Here is a 20249-nt window from a genome sequence, read left to right as displayed (position 1 = left end):
CACGAGGTCCCCTCCCACTAGGCTAGATTCTAGAACAAAACAGCATGGAGATGCTATGTCTGAGCATAGTGACCTAGTTGGTGCCCAAGAAATAGACTCAACTATTTTAAACTGAGGCTGGCTCATTCCTCTCCTGCTCTATTTTCTGATGATAAGATTTGGTGTCTCTTTCTCAGGGCAACCATTTCAACTTATTCAAGGTCTGGGATGAAAAAACTGAGGCCACAGCAGCTCCTAACATCTAAATGCTTTTCATTCTTTTGCTTCATTTTGGAAGAGGCAAGAGTTTGGCTTAGAATCCTTGCTTGAACTCAGTGATTTTTAGGCATTTCCATCAGTGCGGTACTTCTGAGTCCAGTCAGATTATTATTCCCAGGCTGGTCAGATACTACTTTATACTTGATTCTGGGCTTCCCTTGTGGCTCAGCTGGTAAAGAATCTGCCTACAGTGCGGGAGACCTGGGTTCGATCCCTTAGTTGGGAAGATCCCCTGGAGAAGGGAAAGGCTGCCCACTCCAGTATTCTGGCTTGGAGAACTCTAGACTGGATAGTCCACGGGGTTGCAAAGAGTCAGACACGACTGAGTGGCTTTCACTTTCACTTTCTCTATTTGATTCTAGAACAGGCAAAGATACACTAGAAGAATTAGTAGTTGTAAAAATTCTATAGAAAAAAAGTTTTAATTAAGACATTTTGTGTTCTAATTAATTTTTGTCATTGTTTCAAACTGAGAAAGATAACCATTAGCCAATTTTGCTAGTTCTTGTCATAAGACACCATGTTGTATAGTTATTCATCATTCAATCACTCAGGTGTATTCAACTCTTTGCGATCCCATGGACTGCAACACGCCAGGCTTCCCTGTCCTTCTATCTCTGAGTTTGCTTAAAGTCCATTGACTCAATGTCCATTGAGTCTGTGATGCCATCTGACCATCTCACCCTCAGTCACCCCCTTCTCCTCCTACCCAAGTGTTCTATAGAAATGACTTTTAAAACCCACTTAAAATTAGAGCTAAATATAATACCTATCACTAATACATTTTTATTTAATAAAAAGGAAAAAAAATTTTCGTTTCAACTAATGTTATTTGCTTCCTAAAATTGCCCCACGACCCTATCTTGATTACTGAAGAAAGTAACCATTTACCATCTTTCTCCTCCTTAGGCTGTGAGGTTGAGATTCTTGGTGTCAGACCTACTTACTGCCTCGAGTATAAATCTGTCCCAACGGATGCCAATTTTGTCAACGCAGTCAGCGGTGCTCTTGACGTCTTCAGGTGAGTGTCCCAAATTCTTAGCCATGCCAGTGTTCTTCCTTGTTTCCAGGACCAATAAAGAATGCGCAAGTGGATTAAGAACCCTTTGGGATAGGTGGCCCAGTGTTTCAGAGAGGTGGTGAGCCTTTCCCGTGGTGATTGCTACCAGCTAGCGTGAAAAGTTTTAGGTAGGGGTGGTCTTTGGAAACACTGAATTGACAGCAAGGAAGTCTCCAGGTATTTGGGACGTTCTTCTTTGTGTTGATGGATAGTAGAGAAGCAATGTGAATGTCAGTGTTTCTCTAATCATGATATAGTGAATGCTTGGCTCTCAGAAGACATCGATAAGTTTTTGGCAAAAAAAAAAAAAAAAAAAGGGAAAATCTGTGGTAGAAAAACGTTTGGAGAAACTGCCTACTCTGCCATCTTCTTTGGAAACATACAAAGCCTATTGGCATATTAGTACATAAAAGCTTTTTTCTTCTTCCCCATGCAACTTATCATCACACCCAGTTTGAAAAACACAGAAGTCAGTAGAGCTCTCCTGAATAGCAGGGTAGAGTCGGGGAAACTGACTTAACTTCTAAGTCTTGAATTTTTTTAATAGTCAACAACTTCAACTATCCCTTTAAACTGCCTCCATTTCTGTCTGCCTAATTCCTTCTTTACAATCCACTTCAGTAAGGAAAATGGATGTGACATCCTGCACTTTTTTACATTGCAAAGAGATCTGGACAGAATCCTAAGGTGATGGGAGATCTGGGTGTCCCTGAAAGCCCAGGGCCGGGGGCCCCTCATAGCTCTCAGGTAACTGGGCTCATGGCCACATGTCCTTCTGGCATGGTTCCTGGGCTGGAGGCTATAAAGGGCCAGAAACAGATCTGTAGGCGTTCCTATCCGCCACTCCTCGCCCGGCCCCTCCGTTACAAATGAGCTGACCTGTGATGGAGACCAGACCCATGTGGAAAACAGCTGGCCACCAAGAATTTGTCAGCTAAGCTCCAAACAGGCAAGCGCGCTCAGCCCTTGAAGACTCCAGTCCCTCATGAATCAACGTGCTCCCACATAGACGTCTTTCACAAAAGGCATGCGTATAAATCCCCAAATCGCAAGCATCGCAGCTCCAGTGTTCCTGGCATCTGGGGTTGACAGCTTCCTGACACAAAGCCATCAGGTAAACCTGTGAGACTTGTTAGCTTTCCGACCACACGGAGATTTATGAAAATGCCAAACAGCCTTAAAGAAGCCAGGCCAGTGGCTGCTGAATTAAGGTGCAGTGTCTAAAACCTAGTGACCTGAAAGCATTTCATTGAACTTCAGTGCAACCAGTCAACATTGTGAAATTCTCCCCACGTCCAAGCCCCACCCTGGAGGTGTGCATGGTAAACATAGGAGGCACTGTGAGGACCAGCACGTCTGGGATGCTCCAGACTCAAGTACATAAGGCAGCTAAACGCGGAGGCATGTCTGAGGGCATGATTTTGTGGAAAGTTCCTTTATGTTCAAACATGGTGGAGGAAATGCCATCCGCCCATCAGTGTAATGAACATGGGCCTCAAAAAAGTTTACGGAGAGATATGAAAATGCCATTCCCGAGTAAGAATTTTTCCCACCACCTACATTACGGGGACCCTCCGTGATGTTTTGTTCTCTGCTGTCTGTAAAGGCAGGGGGATTTGTTATTAGTCATCCACATGTTAGCGAGTATGAATGATGATAATTTTGTTTGTGAGAAACGACCAAATAATAACAACACAGTTCCCACCATGGAGGAAGGACCGATGCTGAAGCTGAAACTCCAATACTTTGGCCACGGAATGTGAAGAGCCGACTCATTGGCAAAGACCCTGATGCTAAGAAAATTGAGGGCAGGAGGGGAAGGGGGTGAGAGAGGATTCGAGGGTTAGAGGGCATCACCAACTCAATGGACAGGAGTTTGAGCAAACTCTAGGAAATAGTGTAGGACAGGGAAGCCTGGTGTGCTGCTGTCTGTGGGGTCACAGAGTTGGACCTGACTTAGCAACTGAACAACAACATCATGGAGGAGAGAGGACACGGTATTTGTTAAAGAGGGACCAGTCTGTTTTGTTCTAAAAAGAGAAAATCATGCTTGACCGGCAATTTCCCTTACCTTGAAACCCGTGTATCCTCCAAACCATGAATGAAATACACCTCTGGGTATGAGAACATCACAGTATCGTTAAAGGGTGTGCCCTCTTGGTGATTATGACTGTGGAGAAGGAAGATGCTGGGCTGAACCTGCTCTGGACTCCATCCCTGTGCAGTGAATGGCGTCGGCGTGGACATTCGAAAGCCTGGGCTATGGAGCAACGTGTCCTGACCTTGCACGTGGAAGGTTCACAGTCTCCAGTCCTACCCACGACTCCCCCTGGAGAAGAGATAGGCTACCCTCTTCAGTATTCTTGGGGTTCCCTAGTGGCTCAGACTCAGAATCCACCTGCAGTGCGGGAGACCTGGGTTCAATCCCTGGGTTGGGAAGATCCCCTGGAGGAGGGTGTGGCAACCCATTCGAGTACTCTTGCCTAGAGAATTCCCATGGACAGAGGAGCCTGGTAGGCTATAGTCCATGCGGTCACAAAAAATCAGACACGACTGAGCGACTAAGCAGCCATGACTCAGGTCTGTGAAGCCCTGAGTTAACTCCTCGCATCCTTTCTGGCCTGTTTCCTCACCTGCAAAATCTGCCAAAGCTTTTCTCTGGGGACGCTCTTCACCACAGACCCAGAGTCTGGAGGCACATCCAGCAGAACTCATGCCGGGAAATGAGAGCGACTGCTGCCGTCGCCACACCTCATACCCGGCTTTCTTGGGAATGGTGGGACCCGATAGCCGAATGAGAACCATTTCCACAAGTCAGTTGGGCTAAGCAGAATGTTCCCCTATTGGTGTGGGCTGCTGAGTCCTTTCAGGGTGTTGGGTCAAGATGTCGAGTCAGCCCCACCGGGGTTTCAGTGCTGGCTCCGCTTCTTATGAGCTGAGTGATGTGGACAACCATCTTGAACTCTCTGTTTTCGGTATTAGTACCTGATAGGGTTGCTGTAAGGATGAATTCCGATAATGCATAAAAAGTCCTCAACTTAGTGCCTGACTTAAGCACTTGGAGCTTTCCCCCATGCCTCAGCCATAAAAAAAATCCACCTGCAATGCGGGAGATGCAGGAGGCACAGGTTCGATCTCTGGGTTAGGAAGATCTGCTGGAGGAGGACATGGCAACCCACTCCAGTTTTCTTGCCTGGAGAATCCCATGGACAGAGGAGCCTGGCAGGCTACAGTTCGTGAAGTCACAAAGAGTCAGACACAACTGAATTGATCTAGCATGCACACACACACTGAGCACTTACTATTATTATACCTTCTACCGACAGTTACGGAGCTCCTACAGTATACCAGATCCTAGACTGAGCTGAGATATGATGGAGCGTGAATGCACCCCAGGGCCAAAGAACCCTGTGATTTAGAGGGGAGAAGGATACATAAATGGGTGATTAGAGCACAGTGTGAAGAATCACAACCTGGAGATGAACCAGGAATGCTGCAGGAGCAACCGGGAGGACCACCCAGCTGCGCCTGGGCATGCGGACATGCTCCTGGAGGGGGCAGCATCTCCCTGAGACCTGAAGGATGGGTGGGGGGTGTTCGTTCATGCAACCACGCTCTTGAACTACTCTGGGGTTTTTTTTCCTCTGCTGTAGATCACAAGGCCCAAGGCGCTGCAGGCATTCAGGACACACGTTCTCTCATTCTAAGGGTCAGGGAGACCAGACCCAGAGAGACCTTGCTGCCTCCCTTGTGTGTTTAAATAGAGTTTTTCGAGATAAATGAGGCAGTCTGCCAAGAGTATTTGTTATTAATCCTTGTAAAGTCCAAGCAAAGGAGTTAGCCTTCATTCCTTTTCCATCGCTTCCTCTTTTTTTTTTTTTTTATCATTCTTTCCCCCCCGCCCCCCCAGTGGGTTTTGTCATACATTGATATGAATCAGCCATAGAGTTACACATATTCCCCATCCCGATCCCCCCTCCCACCTCCCTCTTCACCCGATTCCTCTGGGTCTTCCCAGTGCACCAGGCCCGAGCACTTGACTCATGCATCCCACCTGGGCTGGTGATCTGTTTCACCATAGATAATATACACGCTGTTCTTTCGAAACAACCCACCCTCACCTTCTCCCACAGAGTTCAAAAGTCTGTTCTGTACTTCTGTGTCTCTTTTTCTGTTTTGCATATAGGGTTATCGTTACCATCTTTCTAAATTCCATATATATGTGTTAGTATGCTGTAATGTTCTTTATCCTTCTGGCTTACTTCACTCTGTATAATGGGCTCCAGTTTCATCCATCTCATTAGGACTGATTCAAATGAATTCTTTTTATTGGCTGAGTAATATTCCATGGTGTATATGTACCACAGCTTCCTTATCCATTCTTCCGCTGATGGGCATCTAGGTTGCTTCCATGTCCTCGCTATTATAAACAGTGCTGCATCGCTTCCTCTTTTATCAGTTGCTGTTACCACTACACCCATCATCACCAGCATCCTCACCAATGTAGTTCTGTTCCCCTGCTTTGGGGGGGTTCCGCCGGGGGGCAGTCACGGTGGGAAGCCCCCCGCTGTGCGGGGCAGGGAGGGCACATGGCCCCGTGTTTTCTCTCCTCCCAGACCCCCTCAGCCTCCTGCTCCAGTTCATCTCTCTAGTTCCCACTTGGTCTCAACCCCGAGTGGAGGCTTAAATAGCTGGGTTTGTACCACCAGTACTCTGGCCCTGAGTGGGCATTTGGCCAGAACCGAGTCTTCCTGGGAGGCAGGAAGTGTGGTCAGTACTAGAATTCACTCTGTGTCCACCCTGGAGCTGAGCCATCCTGGGTGTCCGGGGAACAAGCATGCTGGGGGTGTCTGCAGATGTCAAGCCTTGAACACAAACCTGTCCGCCTCCCGCGAGGTGGCCTGGTAAAGCTTGCTCTTACTCTTGCTGGTCAGCTATACCTACAGCTCAGGGTTTCCTTTAGAGGCTTCCCCGAAGGCCAGCAGGAATGGGACAGCCGTTACTTGAGTGATCATCGCTCCTCTTTTCTCTGATCTTCCGATGGCACCCGGCAGGGAGGAGCCCTTTCAGAACCGTCCCCTGCCTGTGGCCACCTCGTCCGACTCCTGGGTCCCATTGAGCTGAGAGGGGAGGTGACACAGGAGCACATCCTGTGGCTTTCGTCACCACGGCGCTCGGGACTGGCCGGCCTAGATGCACTCGTCCTGTCTCTCCCTCGGAGAACCCGCTTGCTTGTTTTAGGGTGTCAGCTGTGCTCGGCCTACAGGCCCGCCCCCACCGGGGCCGCAGGTCGGGAGGAGAGGAGGCTGGGGGGCTTCTCTCAACCGCACCTCTCTCGCTGCCCCCCAGGAGTGGCCAGGCGGACCTGGCGGCCATCTACTACGAGCGTGTCGACGTGGAAGGCCACCATCACGGACCCTGGTCGCCACAGAGGAAAGACGCCGTGAAGGCCGTGGACACCGTGATGGCGTACTTGACCAAGTGGATCCAGGTGACCAGAAACCCGGCCCCCTGGGCTAGCCTCCCCTCTGTTCATCTCTTCTGTCCCCTAGACTGTCCCAGCCCTCCACATCGCCTTTCTCGCTCTGAGAGCTGACTGGGCCAGCTCAAGGGTCTGGGGGTACAGGGGTGGGGGTAGGTTCTCTTTTCTTCATGCAGTGAATCAGTCGTGTCCGACTCTTTGCGACCCCATGGACTATACCGTCCCTGGAACTCTCCAGGCCAGAATACTGGAACGGGTCGCCGTTCCCTTCTCCAGGGGATCTTCCCAACCCAGGGATGGAACCCAGGTCTCCTGCATTACAGGCGGATTCTTCACCAGCTGAGCCCCCAGGGAAGCCCTTTCTTCATACAGCATCTCCCCAAACACCCCAAGATCCCCCGTGAGCAGCCGAGCAGCCGGGCCAGTGGTGCTGAAGTGACCTGATCTGCACAGCCTCCGGGCTCAGCGGGTGAGGTGGACCGATGCTTTACCCCAAGGCTAAAGTCTGGTCACCAGGTTGCCGGGAGCCTCGAAACCAGGCCTGGGTTCTCTCCATGATCCTGCCACACCCTTCCTGAATGACTTTAAGCACAGGATTATTTCTTAATTTTATTTTTTTTAAGGCAGTATAGTTGATTTGCAATGTGCTAATTTCAGGTGTACGGCAAAGCGATTCAGTTACACACACACACATATGTATATGGTTCTTTTTCACTATAGGCTATTACCGGTATTGAATATAGTCCCTTGTATTTTTAGTATTCCCAGGTGGCCCAGTGGTAAAGAATACATCTGCCAAACAGGAGCCTCAGGAGACATGGGTTCGACCCCTGAGTCAGAAAGACCCCCTGGAGGAGGGCATGGCAACCCACTCCAGTATTCTTGCCTGCAGAATCCTGTGGATAGAGGAGCCGGGTGGGCTACAGTCCCTGGGTTTGCAAAGAGTTGGACACGACTTAGTGACTAAACCACCACCACCACCTTATTGTTTATTTTATATACAGGAGTGTATATGTGAATCCCTACCTCCTAATTTATCCTTCTCCTTCCACTTTCCCCTTTGGTAGCCGTAAGTTTGATTTCTATGCCCATGAGTCTAATTCTGTCTTGTAAATAATTTCATTTGTAGCATTTTTTTTTTAGATTCCACATAAAAATGGTATCATATGATATTTGACTTTCTCTGTCTGACTTAAAGTATTAATGTTTTAAACTTTCCTGGGCTTGATTCTTCAAACGTGTGTAAAACGGGCAAGTGAGAGTCGTCATATTTCCCACACGAGTTTTTTGCAAGCCCTAAAGAGGATGAAAACTGAATGGCTACCTTAAAAACCTGGAGCCTGTATGTATCACGTTCAGCATGGGCTCCCGGGCTCCCCTCCCCAAAGTGCTTCTGCTACAATTTTGAGCCGTGTCGCATCAAGGCAGACAAGTAGATGATTAAATTCAGAACTGAGGACGAACTCTTGCTCCTATATATAGCCTGTAAGTTAAGTAAGGACTTTGAGAAAGTCAGGTACACACCGCTATGTTTAAAACAGATAACCAACAAAAACCTACTGTGTGGCGCAGGGAAGTCCGCTCAGTGTTACGTGGCAGCCTGGATGGGAGGGGAGTTTGGGGGAGAGTGGATACATGTATAAATGTACGGCTGAGTCCCTTCATTGTTCACCTGAAACTATCACAACATTGTTAATTGGCTCTACCCCAATACAAAATGTTTTTGGTGTGAAAAAAAATTAAAAATTAAAAAAAGAAGAGAAAACACCTCTTTGCAAGACAGCTGGTGTTAAGAGGGTCCTTCTGTGGACACCGTCCTGACCGCCTCTCCTGCCCCACCCCCGCCCCACCAAGGAACGGGAGCTGCAGGACGACCTTAACGTCATCATCTTCTCAGATCACGGGATGACTGATATTTCGTGGATAGACAAAGTGATTGAGCTGGATAACTACATCAGCCTCCGTGATCTGCAGCAGGTGAAGGGGCGAGGGCCAATTATGAGCCTGTGGCCAGCCCCTGGGAAGCATTCGGAGGTACGAAGGGTGGGTGGTGGGCCAAGTCGGGGGGGCGGGGGTGGGGGTGTCTGTGCTGGGTCTTTATCGTTTCAAGGCGGAAATGCAGGGTGACCTCGGGGGGCCAGGACTCTGGAGACAGATGACCCACCTGGCCCCTCCCTCGCCGGGTGACCTCTGTCGGGCGGTTCATCCTCTCGTGTCTTCTCTTGTCTGAGATGAGCTCGGAACGTTAGCAGCTCTGAAGCGAGACAAGGATGTGCAGTGCTCAGCTTGCCAAGGGCTCAGCCCCTAACAGGGCTGCTTTCTTCTTGGCCGACATGCAGCACATTCCAGGCACAGTTGGGCACAGTGGATGCCTGCCCAGGGTGCTCTTCTCTGCAAGAAAGCAGCCAGTCTGACCTGTTCCCATCAGGGCTCAGGGAGGAGAAGGTGACCAGTGAACCCGGGGCGAAGCTGAGTGTGCCATAGGTCAGCCTGGGATGGGACGTCAACCCTCAGCCGCTGAGCGGCTCCTTGACCGGCCCTCCTGCTGCGTCTCCTGCCTAGGAGCTGGCGGCATCATCGCCGCCCTCCTGGGTGGCTCTGAAGCACAGAGAAGCTTGCTGGGCCCACGGCAGGGGCTGCGGACGGTCACCAAGGACAGTGATCACCCCTGGAGAGCGCCATTCCCAACAGGATGTGGCAGTCCTTGCCCCCTGGGAACTGGGCACCTGGGATGGTGAGACCGCCACTCACCCCTCCCTCCAAACAATACTTCCGTCTGAGTGGCTGGCTCACCATGCTGAGAAGCTAAAGGAGCAAGTGGCACCTCTGGCTGACCGCTTGGCCCCGTGTGGCTTGATCATCTCCCGTTGCAGGCCCTGGGGCTTCCACCCACTCCCGGAGAGAATTGCCATCTTTCTCCGGGGGTCCCACCCCACCTGCAGTGGGGGTGCCACCCACAGGGAGCCTGGAATGGGCCTCAGCTGGGCCTGGTGCCTCCACCCGTCCTCACCCCAGTGACGTGGTTGGTGTTGATGGAGCGCTGGTGCAGGCTGGGGGGGCGGGGGGTGTCCTCCTTTCTGGCCCAGAGAGAGACCCTCCTCCCAACCCTGCCTGCTCCCTCCCACCTAAGAGTCTGAGATCTGTCTGTGGGGTTGAGGAACACGGTGCCCACATAGCCGTTCCCCCCAGCCTCATCCCCTCCCCACACAGACGCCCCCCTTTTTCTCAAGCTCCGTGGTCAGCAAGTTCAGGTGCTCAACATGTGTGTTCAGTGTTCCCGTGAACTCCGTAAGTGTGAAACTGGGAAGAATGCTTTCCACGCTGGCAGCTCCCGCAGTCAATGGCTTCTTGCAAAGGAGTTCTGTTTCGCAGGCAAGGCACACCATCTGTGTCTCCAACTTGGCACCTGGGCCCCAGGATGCCAGGGCATCAGCGGCTCGCTAGCTGGGGAGTTTCTTGCTTCCAATGTGGTGTGTATGTCAGGCAGGTGCAAGCTGCCTAAAGCGGTTGGTGGATTATTCAGGAGCAGGGACTGTGTTTGGTGACAGCTCGTCACATGATGGACGCAAGAGTTTGTGAGACCCACTGCGTGCCAGCAGAGTTTCCACTTAACTAAAATCTTTCTGGGGATGCACCTCCTTTCCTTAAGAATTATGGTTTTCTAATATAGGAAATTATAACTCCCAGGGCCATTAGAAACTCTCTACCAAGCAGCCTAAAGACTCATTATTTTCCAGAGTTGAGTGGATAAACTCAATTTTCTATTCAGGTCTACCCAGGAATGAATGTCTGATTTGGCTAAGTATCAGCCAGTTGATTTTAATTTTAGCCATACAGATTTAAGCTGCTGTTAAATACTGAAAATACATACAGGGTTTATGCCTTCATCAGATCAGCAGTGTAATTAATGGTAAACAGTTACTAGTATGTTTCTTTTTTGGCCACGTGGCATGTGGGATCCTAGTTCCCTGATCAGAGTTCGAACTCTAGCCCCCCCCTACTTTGGAAGCATGGAGCCCTAACTACTGGACTGCCAGGGACGTCCCTACTAGTTCTTTTAGAATCAGGTGTAGGTAGGACATGCTCTAGGTCTAGTCAAAGAATAAATGCATTTCTTTGATGTTGGGGGTATTTAACGCCAGGCAGACCAATTTCTCACTCATATTTTAATCTTGCTATAGTATTTTTGACATGAATAAGTTTTTATAAGAGGATCCTCTCCACCAGGTCCAATATATGGTCACATATATGTAAGAAAGAGAACGCAAACCTGGTCCTTCTTGGCTCTCTCTACAGATATATAGCAAACTGAGGCGAGTGGAGCACATGACTGTCTACAAGAAGGAAGACATTCCAAGCAGGTTCCATTACAAGAAAGGGAAGTTTGTCTCCCCTCTGACCCTAGTGGCTGACGAAGGATGGTTCATAACTGAGGTAAACAAAAAACACACGAGACATCCATGATACAAATTCTATCAAACCGCCAAATGTAAATAATTACTCACCTTTTCCACTTGAAAAATGTTTGTTCTTACCCAAGTCTCTCATTGGCTGCGTTATTTCCTTCTTGAGACAATTGAAAGGCTTGGTCAGATGACTGCAGATGCAAATGAGAGGCTCCGACCCAGAGCCAAGGTTTAGACTTTGTGACTCCAGACTTCTTGTATTTTAACAAATGGGCCTTAACTCAATTACCAAGGCGTACAATGTAACCTATTCAGTGGAAAGTGGAACAATTACTGTGAACCAAAGCAATTGCTTTAGGGCATCGAACAGCCAGGGGAGGCTCCGCTTTGCTTTCACCTTAAACAGCAGTGATTGGCAAACAAAAGTCCGCCTGCAGACCCAGGTCTCAGGTTTGCCAACTTGATTTTACAGAGCTTCTCTTGCCTTCTGAGTCCAAACCGTGATTGCCTGATGCCCTAAAGACCTCAGCAGCTTTCTCCTTGTCTGCCTGGACTCTGTGCTCACCCGGCTCTTGCATCAGCCTTGATACTTGGCCAGCTGGGAAAGCCCACCTCCCCACCCCCTTCCAGGGGAATCTGCAGTCCTGTGTATAGTCAGTTTCCAGACAGAGCCTGAGTCCTTGTTGGTATGAACTTGAAACTGGGCTGCAAACTGATCAGACTAGAGAGCAAAAGAGAGTGGCAGATGTTGGCACATGAGGGTCGCTGTAGAGTTGAATTTGAGGTTGTGCATCCGTAGATTCAAACAATCGCAAAGCAGAAATATTCAGGGGACAAAAAGAGTCCCAAAAGTTCCAAAAAGCAAAGCTTGAATTTGCTGAGTGTCGGCAACTATTTATATCACATTTCCATTATATTTATAGCTATTTATATCACATTGCATTGACTACAGTATCATAAGTAATCTAGAGATGATTTAAGATACACAGGAGGAGATGTGTCCTTATATGCAAATGCTATGCCATTTTGTATAAGAGACTTCAGCGTCCATGGATTTTGGTACCCAACGGGGTCATGGAAACAGTCCCCTGTGAACACTAAGGGACAATTATATCAGACCTAAGACTGGTATTTAATCTGCCAGAGTGAGGGCGGGTGGCCATCAGCAGAAATATTGATCAGGCAAATGAATGGACATTTAGGGACCCAGGTGTGGAAAATGGGGATTCCCCGATGTGAACTTTAGTTCACAAAGGTGGTTCTGAGCTTCCTAGCAGTCAACTCAAAGAGGAAAGTGCAATGAATATACAGTATATATTACTGTAACTCAAAGTGTATATAGCATAAAAACATAAATGCTTCTTTAGAAAATCATGGCAGTCCCTGGTCCCCTTAAGAGAAATTTAGATATCTTTCAGTCAGTCTTTTTTTGTACCTTAGTCTCCGAGACTATCTTAATCATTTTACTATCTTTGAATTTACAGATTTTTATTTTCAAGATTCACATATGAAAATTATAATCTCTGATCCTTAGATTTAATAATCTAAGGATTTTAATTTCTAGTTAAAATTTATAATTTTATAATTCATAAATTATAATTTTAAAAGTTATAATTTCTAATTTTAATGGATAATTTCTGATACTTAGATTTAATATTCGGGTTTTACTCTGTCTTCTGAAAAATCCTAAAAGCGAGCACCCATTCTTTCCCTGCTTAGATTTTTTTTTTTCTTTTATGTCTCCCTGCTGTTTATTAAACTTACTTGACTACAGAGAATTGAAAATGTCGCTCTAGGCTCCTGCTGTTGCTCTGTGCCAAGACTCTTAATCTCCCCCATTCTTATTTGCAAAATCTCTCCCCACGTGGTGACAGAACCTGTGTTTGCTCTGTAACCTCCATACCAGTGCCCAGCGAGGGATCTCGGTTTGCATCTGCAGCGGGACGGTTTCTCAGCTTTAAAAGCAGCTGCTCTGAGTCTAGGTTTGGCTAGCATAGGAGCCTTTTTTTTCTTTCTGGCTTAAATATGAAAATAGCTGAGTCAGGACAAATTGCTGCTGGTTGGGGCCAATAAAACAGAATCCCATCTTTCCTTCCTTTTCCCCTACAACCGCTATCCCATAAACATGCAAGATTTGGTTTCCTTGGCAAAAATGCCCTTCCCATATAAACACCAACTTAAGTTCTGCAGGCTCTTAGGCAGCTGCTCCAACAGGAAGATGCCATGGAGCACTTTCTGTTTTTTATTTTTTTAAATGGTTGCTTGGAGAGCTGTTCCTGAAAAGATAAAGGCAGGGAAACAGATTGACTTTGTCACCTGAAATGGCACCATTATCCGGCGTGACTGCTGACGTCATAAAAGCAAGGCCCGCTGCCCCCAAGGCCCATCGTGAGAGTTAATATACAGACTGGATTTCCAACTAGTGCCAGTACCTTCTCTGGCCTCCTCTCCTACAGGGGCAGGAAGCTGAGTGTGTTCATTTTCCCAGAAGACTAACCATGAGGCAGCAGGAAAAAAACAAAAACGAAAAACCCAGGTCACCTGCCGAGGTTAAGCCCCAGCCTGTCACACCTGCCAAGCTCCTTTCTTCAAGCATGGAAACAGGGCTTCCGAAATGGTGCCTCCGCCCCTCTGTCCCCCTAAGACCTGGTCACCATCCTCTGTAAGCCGTCTCTTTGCATGTCCTCGTCAGGGGATAAGGGTCACTGAGGGCGTGGTCCCTCAGTCGCGTCCGACCCTTTTAGACCCTTTGCACTGTAGCCCACCAGGGTCCTCTGTCTATGGGGTTCTCCAGGCAGAAATACCGGAGTGAGCTGCCAGTTCCCTCCTCCAGGGGATCTTCCCGACCCTGGGATCGAACCCACGTCTCCTGCGTCTCCTGCACTGCAGGCAGATTCTTCACCCTCTGAGCCACTGGAGTTGTCACAATGTCTAGGGTGGTCCAAAGATCCTCAGGAGGCAGGCCCAGTGATGCTTCCTCGGGTGGAAGCTCCTGGAGGGCAGGTCTGTGGCATCTTGACCAGAGTGTTCCTCTGTGGAACCTGTTACATGGCAGAGACTCAGTACATGTTTGTGGAATATGAAATTAAGAAATGAATTCGTAAATAGAGACAGCTGGTTCTTGATTACTTGTTGTTATTGTTCAGTTGCTCAGTCCTGTCCGACTATTTGCAACCCCATGGACTGCAGCACGCCGGGTTTCCCTGTCCTTCATTACCTCCCAGAGTTTGCTCAGACTCATGTCCATTGAGTCAATCATGCCATCCAACCATCTCATCCTGTGTCACCTCCCTATCCTCCTGCCCTCAATCTTTCCCAGCATCAAGATCTTTTTGACAGATTGTTTACTTTGTAGGCTAATAAATCAGTGACTAAGTACCCAGAAAGGAAAGCTAAGTCAGACCTCTCACCTGGACTAATTGTTAGTGGCCCTAGAAGAGATTTCAACAGAGAAAAGGTGTTGAGACCACCAGTGGCCATTGTCCTTGCCCAGCTAGCCCCCAGCTGGAGTCCAGGGGCGGGCGGACACCTCAGCTGCCCCTGGTCCCCACCCAGCTTCAGGGGCTGATTCCCACGGCCTCTCCTGGACGGTGTCCCCTCCTGACACCGCGCTCAGAAAGGCGGCCAAATGCGGCCAGAAGCTGGTGAAAGATCATGAGACTTTCACACAATGGAGCTTCATTGTGGATCCTCCGGACTCTCATCTGTGTGGAGAGAAATGCAGCAAATGCAGGCTTCAGATTCCAAAAAAAGGCCCCTATCGGTCTCCTGAGGAAAGATTTATTTCAAAAACCGTCAAAGGATATGAAATGCCAGGCTCAATTCTCAGGCCTGGGATTGAGTGGCAGTTAGGCCCGGGCCCAAAATACTTGGGGAAATCAAGACAAGCTGGAGAGCGTGGCTCCTGAGTTTTAGTGGCAGCCAGAGCGGTTTCCTGCGGGCCCGGGGTGCCGGAGGTCCAGCATGCCTGTGTCGGGGGCTGGAAGCCGCTTGCCTTCTGGCGGAGACCAGGGTCGTCACTGTAAGCCGTCGGAGGGCACGCGATGCCCTCCTCACCCTCGGCGCACTTCAGCAAACACAATCTTGGGAGGAAAAAGAAGTAAAAGCAAGCTCACCCGCTGGGCACCCTGCTCCAGCTCTTCTCTCTTCTCTGAGGAATTCTGCCGCCTCTGGACCCTGCTGCTCCTGCTGTCTGGCATTTCGAAATTTCCAGAACGAGGTCACATGTGGCAGTAGGCTTGGCAGGGGGAGACCAGGGTCTGGGGCCTAAGACATTAAATTCTGTTCTAGAAAGAGGTGGCCTGCTAAGACGGAAAAACAGCTGGGGGGACTCGTCTTTGCAGCAGTGTGTGGTAAACACACATCTGAGGATCTGCGACCGCCGCTGCCGGGGACCCCACAGGAAGCCTCTCGGGAGGAGGGTTTAAAATGGTGATGAGACACGGCGCTTTGTCACCTAGCTCGACCTTAACCCTGGCAGCAAAACCCCAGAGCCAGCCAAACCGCACTCCCTTCCACAAGAGTCCTGACTGAGGCCTCTTCCAAGACATCACCGGGTGCCTTTTCCAGCCTGAGATGCTGTGAGCTTATTGCACTGTGGAGGGCAGGGGAAGCTCCTGTTACAGCCCTGACCTGGGGGAATAAGGTCGATTTCATTTGTATTAGGCCCGTCACACACCTCAGACAGGGGTTCACATTTTACTTACTGATTTTAATTGGACCTGATTGCACCTTTGTTCCCCAGCACCCTAGACAAGGGGTGAGACGCCTCATCCAGAGAGAAGGAGGGGACACCCGGGTCCCTGGCCCCACTTCTCAGCAGGAATTACCCTGTCAGGGGCTGACGTGAGGGATGCCGGTCAAGATGTGTAACCATCAGTGAACCTGGCGCCGGCCAACGATCCTGGGAAAAGCCAGTCGGCCGCCATGATTCCTGTTTGGAAAGCAGCCTGTGACTCCGAGCCTGACTCCGCACCCACGGTGGCTGAAGTACAGACAGCGTGGCAACCAGTGTAAGACGAAGCATTCTCAGGAAAGGACAGACAGCCCAGGACAAACGCCAGGTCAAAGACTCCCACTGGTCATCAGGCCGGACGATGCATCCCAGCCACCCAGGGGATGACTATTAAATAGCCAGAGTCGCCGCTTTAACCCACCTGCAAATCCAAACACCCAAAGTGAGACTCGGGATAAACTCAGGGTGCTGTGTGCACAGCCAGGCTTGGGATCCAGCGGTGTAGACAGTGTGTTTCCAGGGAAAGACGGGGGAGAAGGTCACTCGGGCAGAGCAGGGCCACGCAGACAAGGCCCCCACCAGCGCCTGTGGTCAGGGGACAGAATCCCCGGAGGACGGATTTCCACCTCCTCGGCCGTCAGAGGAGAAGTCATTTTGGGGTGTGAGGCGAGAGCTGGCGTCCAGATGTTTTCCCAGACCTGGTGACCCTCCTGCCTCCTCAGGAATAATTTTCTCTGTGGCTTGGCTACTATTTTCTGATCTGCACCCAGGGGAACTTGAAAGGAGCCGGTGAGAACAGCGCGTGCTAATATAGTCTCCAAATGCAACAGTGCGAAGTGAGTAAATGCCAGACAGTTCATCAAAGCAAGTGACTGCAAGTCAGACAGACAGCAGTGACTGCAGACTGTCCAGGCCGCCCTCTGCTCCTCCCCGGCCTTCCATCACTCCTGTCACCCCGACCCACCTTCCTAGCGCCACCCCCATTTCTGACTGTGCCCCCACCCCACCCCTGACAGCTCAGCTCAGCTCTAGAAAGGAATCCAAAAATGCCGAGTCAAAGAGATGGGTCCTGGCAAGTGCTGAACAAACTTCATTAACTGGTTTGCTGATCTGGGGGGTAAAGAGTGAAGGCTACTTTTTGCTGTTGTTAATGCCAAGGATGAATGAGATAAAGGTCTAGTCTAGAAACCAAAACATGCATCTCACAGGTAATTGCCTGGTTTTCCCAGTTCAGCAAGCTTCTGGCAGGTGTCTGGTGGGGCTAGTAGTGGAGTGAGACTTCAAAAATACAAGGCAGGCACCAAATACTAGAACATACATCTATAAACACAGTAACAGCCGTTCCTCACAGTGTTCCTCCTGGGGAACTGTTTCCGGGTCCTTCCTGTTAGAAACGATGAACTAGTTTATGGGCTCATAAATGGGGGGCGGGTCCTGGCACTGCTATCCACCCCGGTACAGAGGAGGGGTCGAGGAAGGTGCTGGACAAATGACACCCAGCACAGATTTTATTTGAATTGCCAAGAGAGTGTTCATGACAGAGTCACCAACTTGTCGCGGCTTGCCCAGGTCAGTCCTATTTTTTGTTTTTTTGTCTTTTTTTTTTTTTGCATCCCTGGAACTCCTCAGTCCTGAGCAAACCAGGGCGGTTGGTCAGCCCCTCTGACTGGCACAACCTCGTAGAGAAACCGCCTCACTCCTTCCAGCGTCCTCACGGTGCTTCCTTCTCATGCGCTTCCCACATGCAGTCACTATGCAAGGTCCCCTGGCCCTGCAGGGACTCCTCTGTGTCCGCACTGCCCCAACTCAGACACACACACACGCACGCACGCAGGCACGCTTTCATCTGGAGGGCCCGGGCACCTCCCCAGGATGTCGCTAGGTGGCGCTGTGTGGAGGTCCCTGGACCCGGAAGGTTCAGGAGGGAGGGAGGCTCCTCAACCAGTAACCTGAGGACCCCCCAGCCTGGGGACGCGGGAGGTTTGGAGCGCCTCACCAGCAGGGCTGCACGTGTGAGGTGTGCGTTACACGGCTGCACGGGCCCGCACTGGTGTGATAATGTGTGTGTGTGGGTGGGTGCGGGGGGTGGGGGGGCACACAGGACCAAATGAATCAGTGAAAGCCACCAGGAAGGACAAGGGGAAAATTCATCAACTCCTTCTTGAGGTTCATTAAGTCATGTAATTAGATTATGTCATGTAATCCACTCAGTCTGATTATGTCACGTAATCCGTTCAGTCACTTAGCCTCTCACATAACTAGCCAGGTTATTATTACTTTTTAAAATCAGTAAACATAGTTGTTTTAAAAAAAAAAATGCCAGAACAGTTGTTTCACGAGAGCAAATTGTCGTGTTAATAAAAATACCAGTGGCTTTACCTGCAATCATACAGATCTCCCGTCATCTTCAGGGCTGAGATGCCTCGTTGCTGTATGTTTGCATGTGGAAGTTAGACTGGAATTTTCAAATCAGGCAGTCTTCGTCTCCCTTCCACCTGTCCCTCCCCCATGGGACATGTGTGTCCCATGGGGTTCATGATTAGTGACACCGCTAGTGACATGTCCTACCTAGTTCTTTGGGAATCACTGCCTTGTAGACTGGGATGGGGAGGGGAGCAGCACGTGAAATTAGCAAACGAAGCTAAGCTGGCATGTATCGTGAGCATGACCACAAAGAACAAAAGAGAGTATAAGCCAGAAAGGCAGTAAGTTAATAAATATATTCCCATGGAAAAATACAAGCTACAGCTGGAGAAGGAGGGATGGAAATTGAGGAAACAGAGAGTCAATGAAACAGTGCGATTCGGAAAAGCAGTAATGCCAGGGAGCGATTTATGGGGTGAGATGGGATGGGCGTGCAATGTGATATGACAGCTAAAGAAGCAAAGGAGGGTTCAACCCTGCTGCACAAGCCCCGAGCACCTCACCCTGCAGCCGGTGGCAGCTGGCGACTGCCCCTGGCTGTTTATCGAGCACCTACTGTGTGTCGGGCTTAGCACACAATCAAGTTATCCTTCAGAGTCTCTGAGGCAGGTGTTGCAACACCCAGCAAGGAAGCTGAAGCTCGAACAAGTTACGCAGCTTGCCCAGGATCACAGAGCTGGAAAGCAACAAACTGGAATTGAACCCACATCCTATTCAAAATCTCATCTCCATACTGGCTGCCACTCTGTGAATGAAGAGGCAAGGGACAGGCTACAGGAGCCCTGCAGTGACCTCTGGCTGTGGGGTCCTGGAAGGTATACCAAGACCAGGAGACTGACGCCCTGGCTTCCAAGCCCAGCCCTGCCTCCCAACAGCTGTGTGACTTTAAGAGTGTCACTTAACGTCTCTGTGCCAAAATGGGGAAAAAAAATACCATCCGCAGCAGGTTGTTGACGCCTAAGTGGATGTCGGGGGAGGCTCTTGGTGAACCATACGGCACACAAAATGGCATACATGTGCTGTTACAAGTCTTGCAAAAGTGTCAGTCCCTCTGTCGTGTCTGTCTCTGCGACCCCATGGAGTATAGTCTGCCAGGCTCCTCTGTCCATGGAATTCTCCAGGCAAGAATACTGGAGTCGGTTGCCATTCCTTTCTCCAGGGGATCTTCCCGACCCAGGAATAGAACCCAGGTCTCCTGCATTGAAGACAGATTCTTTATCGTCTGAGCTACCAGGGAAGCTGACCTGTAAATCCCTGGTCCTTGAGCTGTGCTGCTTCCACGCATTCATCACGACCAGTCAGTTCTACCTCCTGCATTTGGAAAACTTGTCATATTAAACCCTGTTGAGCCAGAAGATGACGGACTATCAGGAATGAAGGCTCAGTCCGCCTCGAAGAGCTCGGTTTGTGTCCAGCTGGCTAGTCTCCTCGGGATTTGCAAAACCTCCTGTGAGCTTTGTTGTCCCTCAAGTAAGCTACTATAGTCTAGGAAATTTTAGTTCTGAAGGAAAAAAGGGCAGCAACAGGCCTGGAAGCCATCCCGAATGAAGAATGGTCAAAGGACATAAAGATCTACAAGGCGTGGAGGAGAGGAACATGGGGCCATCTTCAAAGTCTAACTCAATGGAGAGGAGGAGGACTTCTGTGCTTGGAGTTGCTCCCTGAGGTGGAGCTGGACAAAGAGGATAGGGGTGGTCCTCCAGTGGAGGGGCCCCTGGTGTGGTGCAGGCCTGCTGCCTCTGGGCTTCCGAGGCTGGGCTAGAAAAACGAAGTGATTCCATTAGCCGCTGTGTTTGCCAGCGACATTTCTCCCACAGCAATCAGGTGTCCTACCATGTCAATTCAATTCTGACACCATCCCGGGTTAGAGCAGACCCATACTTT

The 20249-nt window shown here is 49.8% G+C and overlaps 1 protein-coding gene across 5 annotated transcripts in view; it reads left to right on the top strand.

Moving 5' to 3' along the window:
- ENPP6 (ectonucleotide pyrophosphatase/phosphodiesterase 6) overlaps positions 1-20249 on the top strand; it is a 101795-nt gene that overhangs the window by 50221 nt on the left and 31325 nt on the right. For all 5 annotated transcript variants that reach the window (XM_065947587.1, XM_065947586.1, XM_065947585.1 and 2 more), the window contains exons 3-6: positions 1168-1279; positions 6668-6809; positions 8655-8834; positions 11097-11234. In XM_065947587.1, the coding sequence (XP_065803659.1) occupies positions 1168-1279; positions 6668-6809; positions 8655-8834; positions 11097-11234 (572 nt within the window). The remainder of the gene's footprint in view (positions 1-1167; positions 1280-6667; positions 6810-8654; positions 8835-11096; positions 11235-20249) is intronic.

Source organism: Muntiacus reevesi, chromosome 10, assembly GCF_963930625.1.
Source record: "Muntiacus reevesi chromosome 10, mMunRee1.1, whole genome shotgun sequence".
In the NCBI taxonomy this organism is placed as follows: domain Eukaryota; kingdom Metazoa; phylum Chordata; class Mammalia; order Artiodactyla; family Cervidae; genus Muntiacus; species Muntiacus reevesi.
Note: the sequence above shows the minus strand (reverse complement) of the source record. Positions and strands in the feature narration are given on the sequence as shown.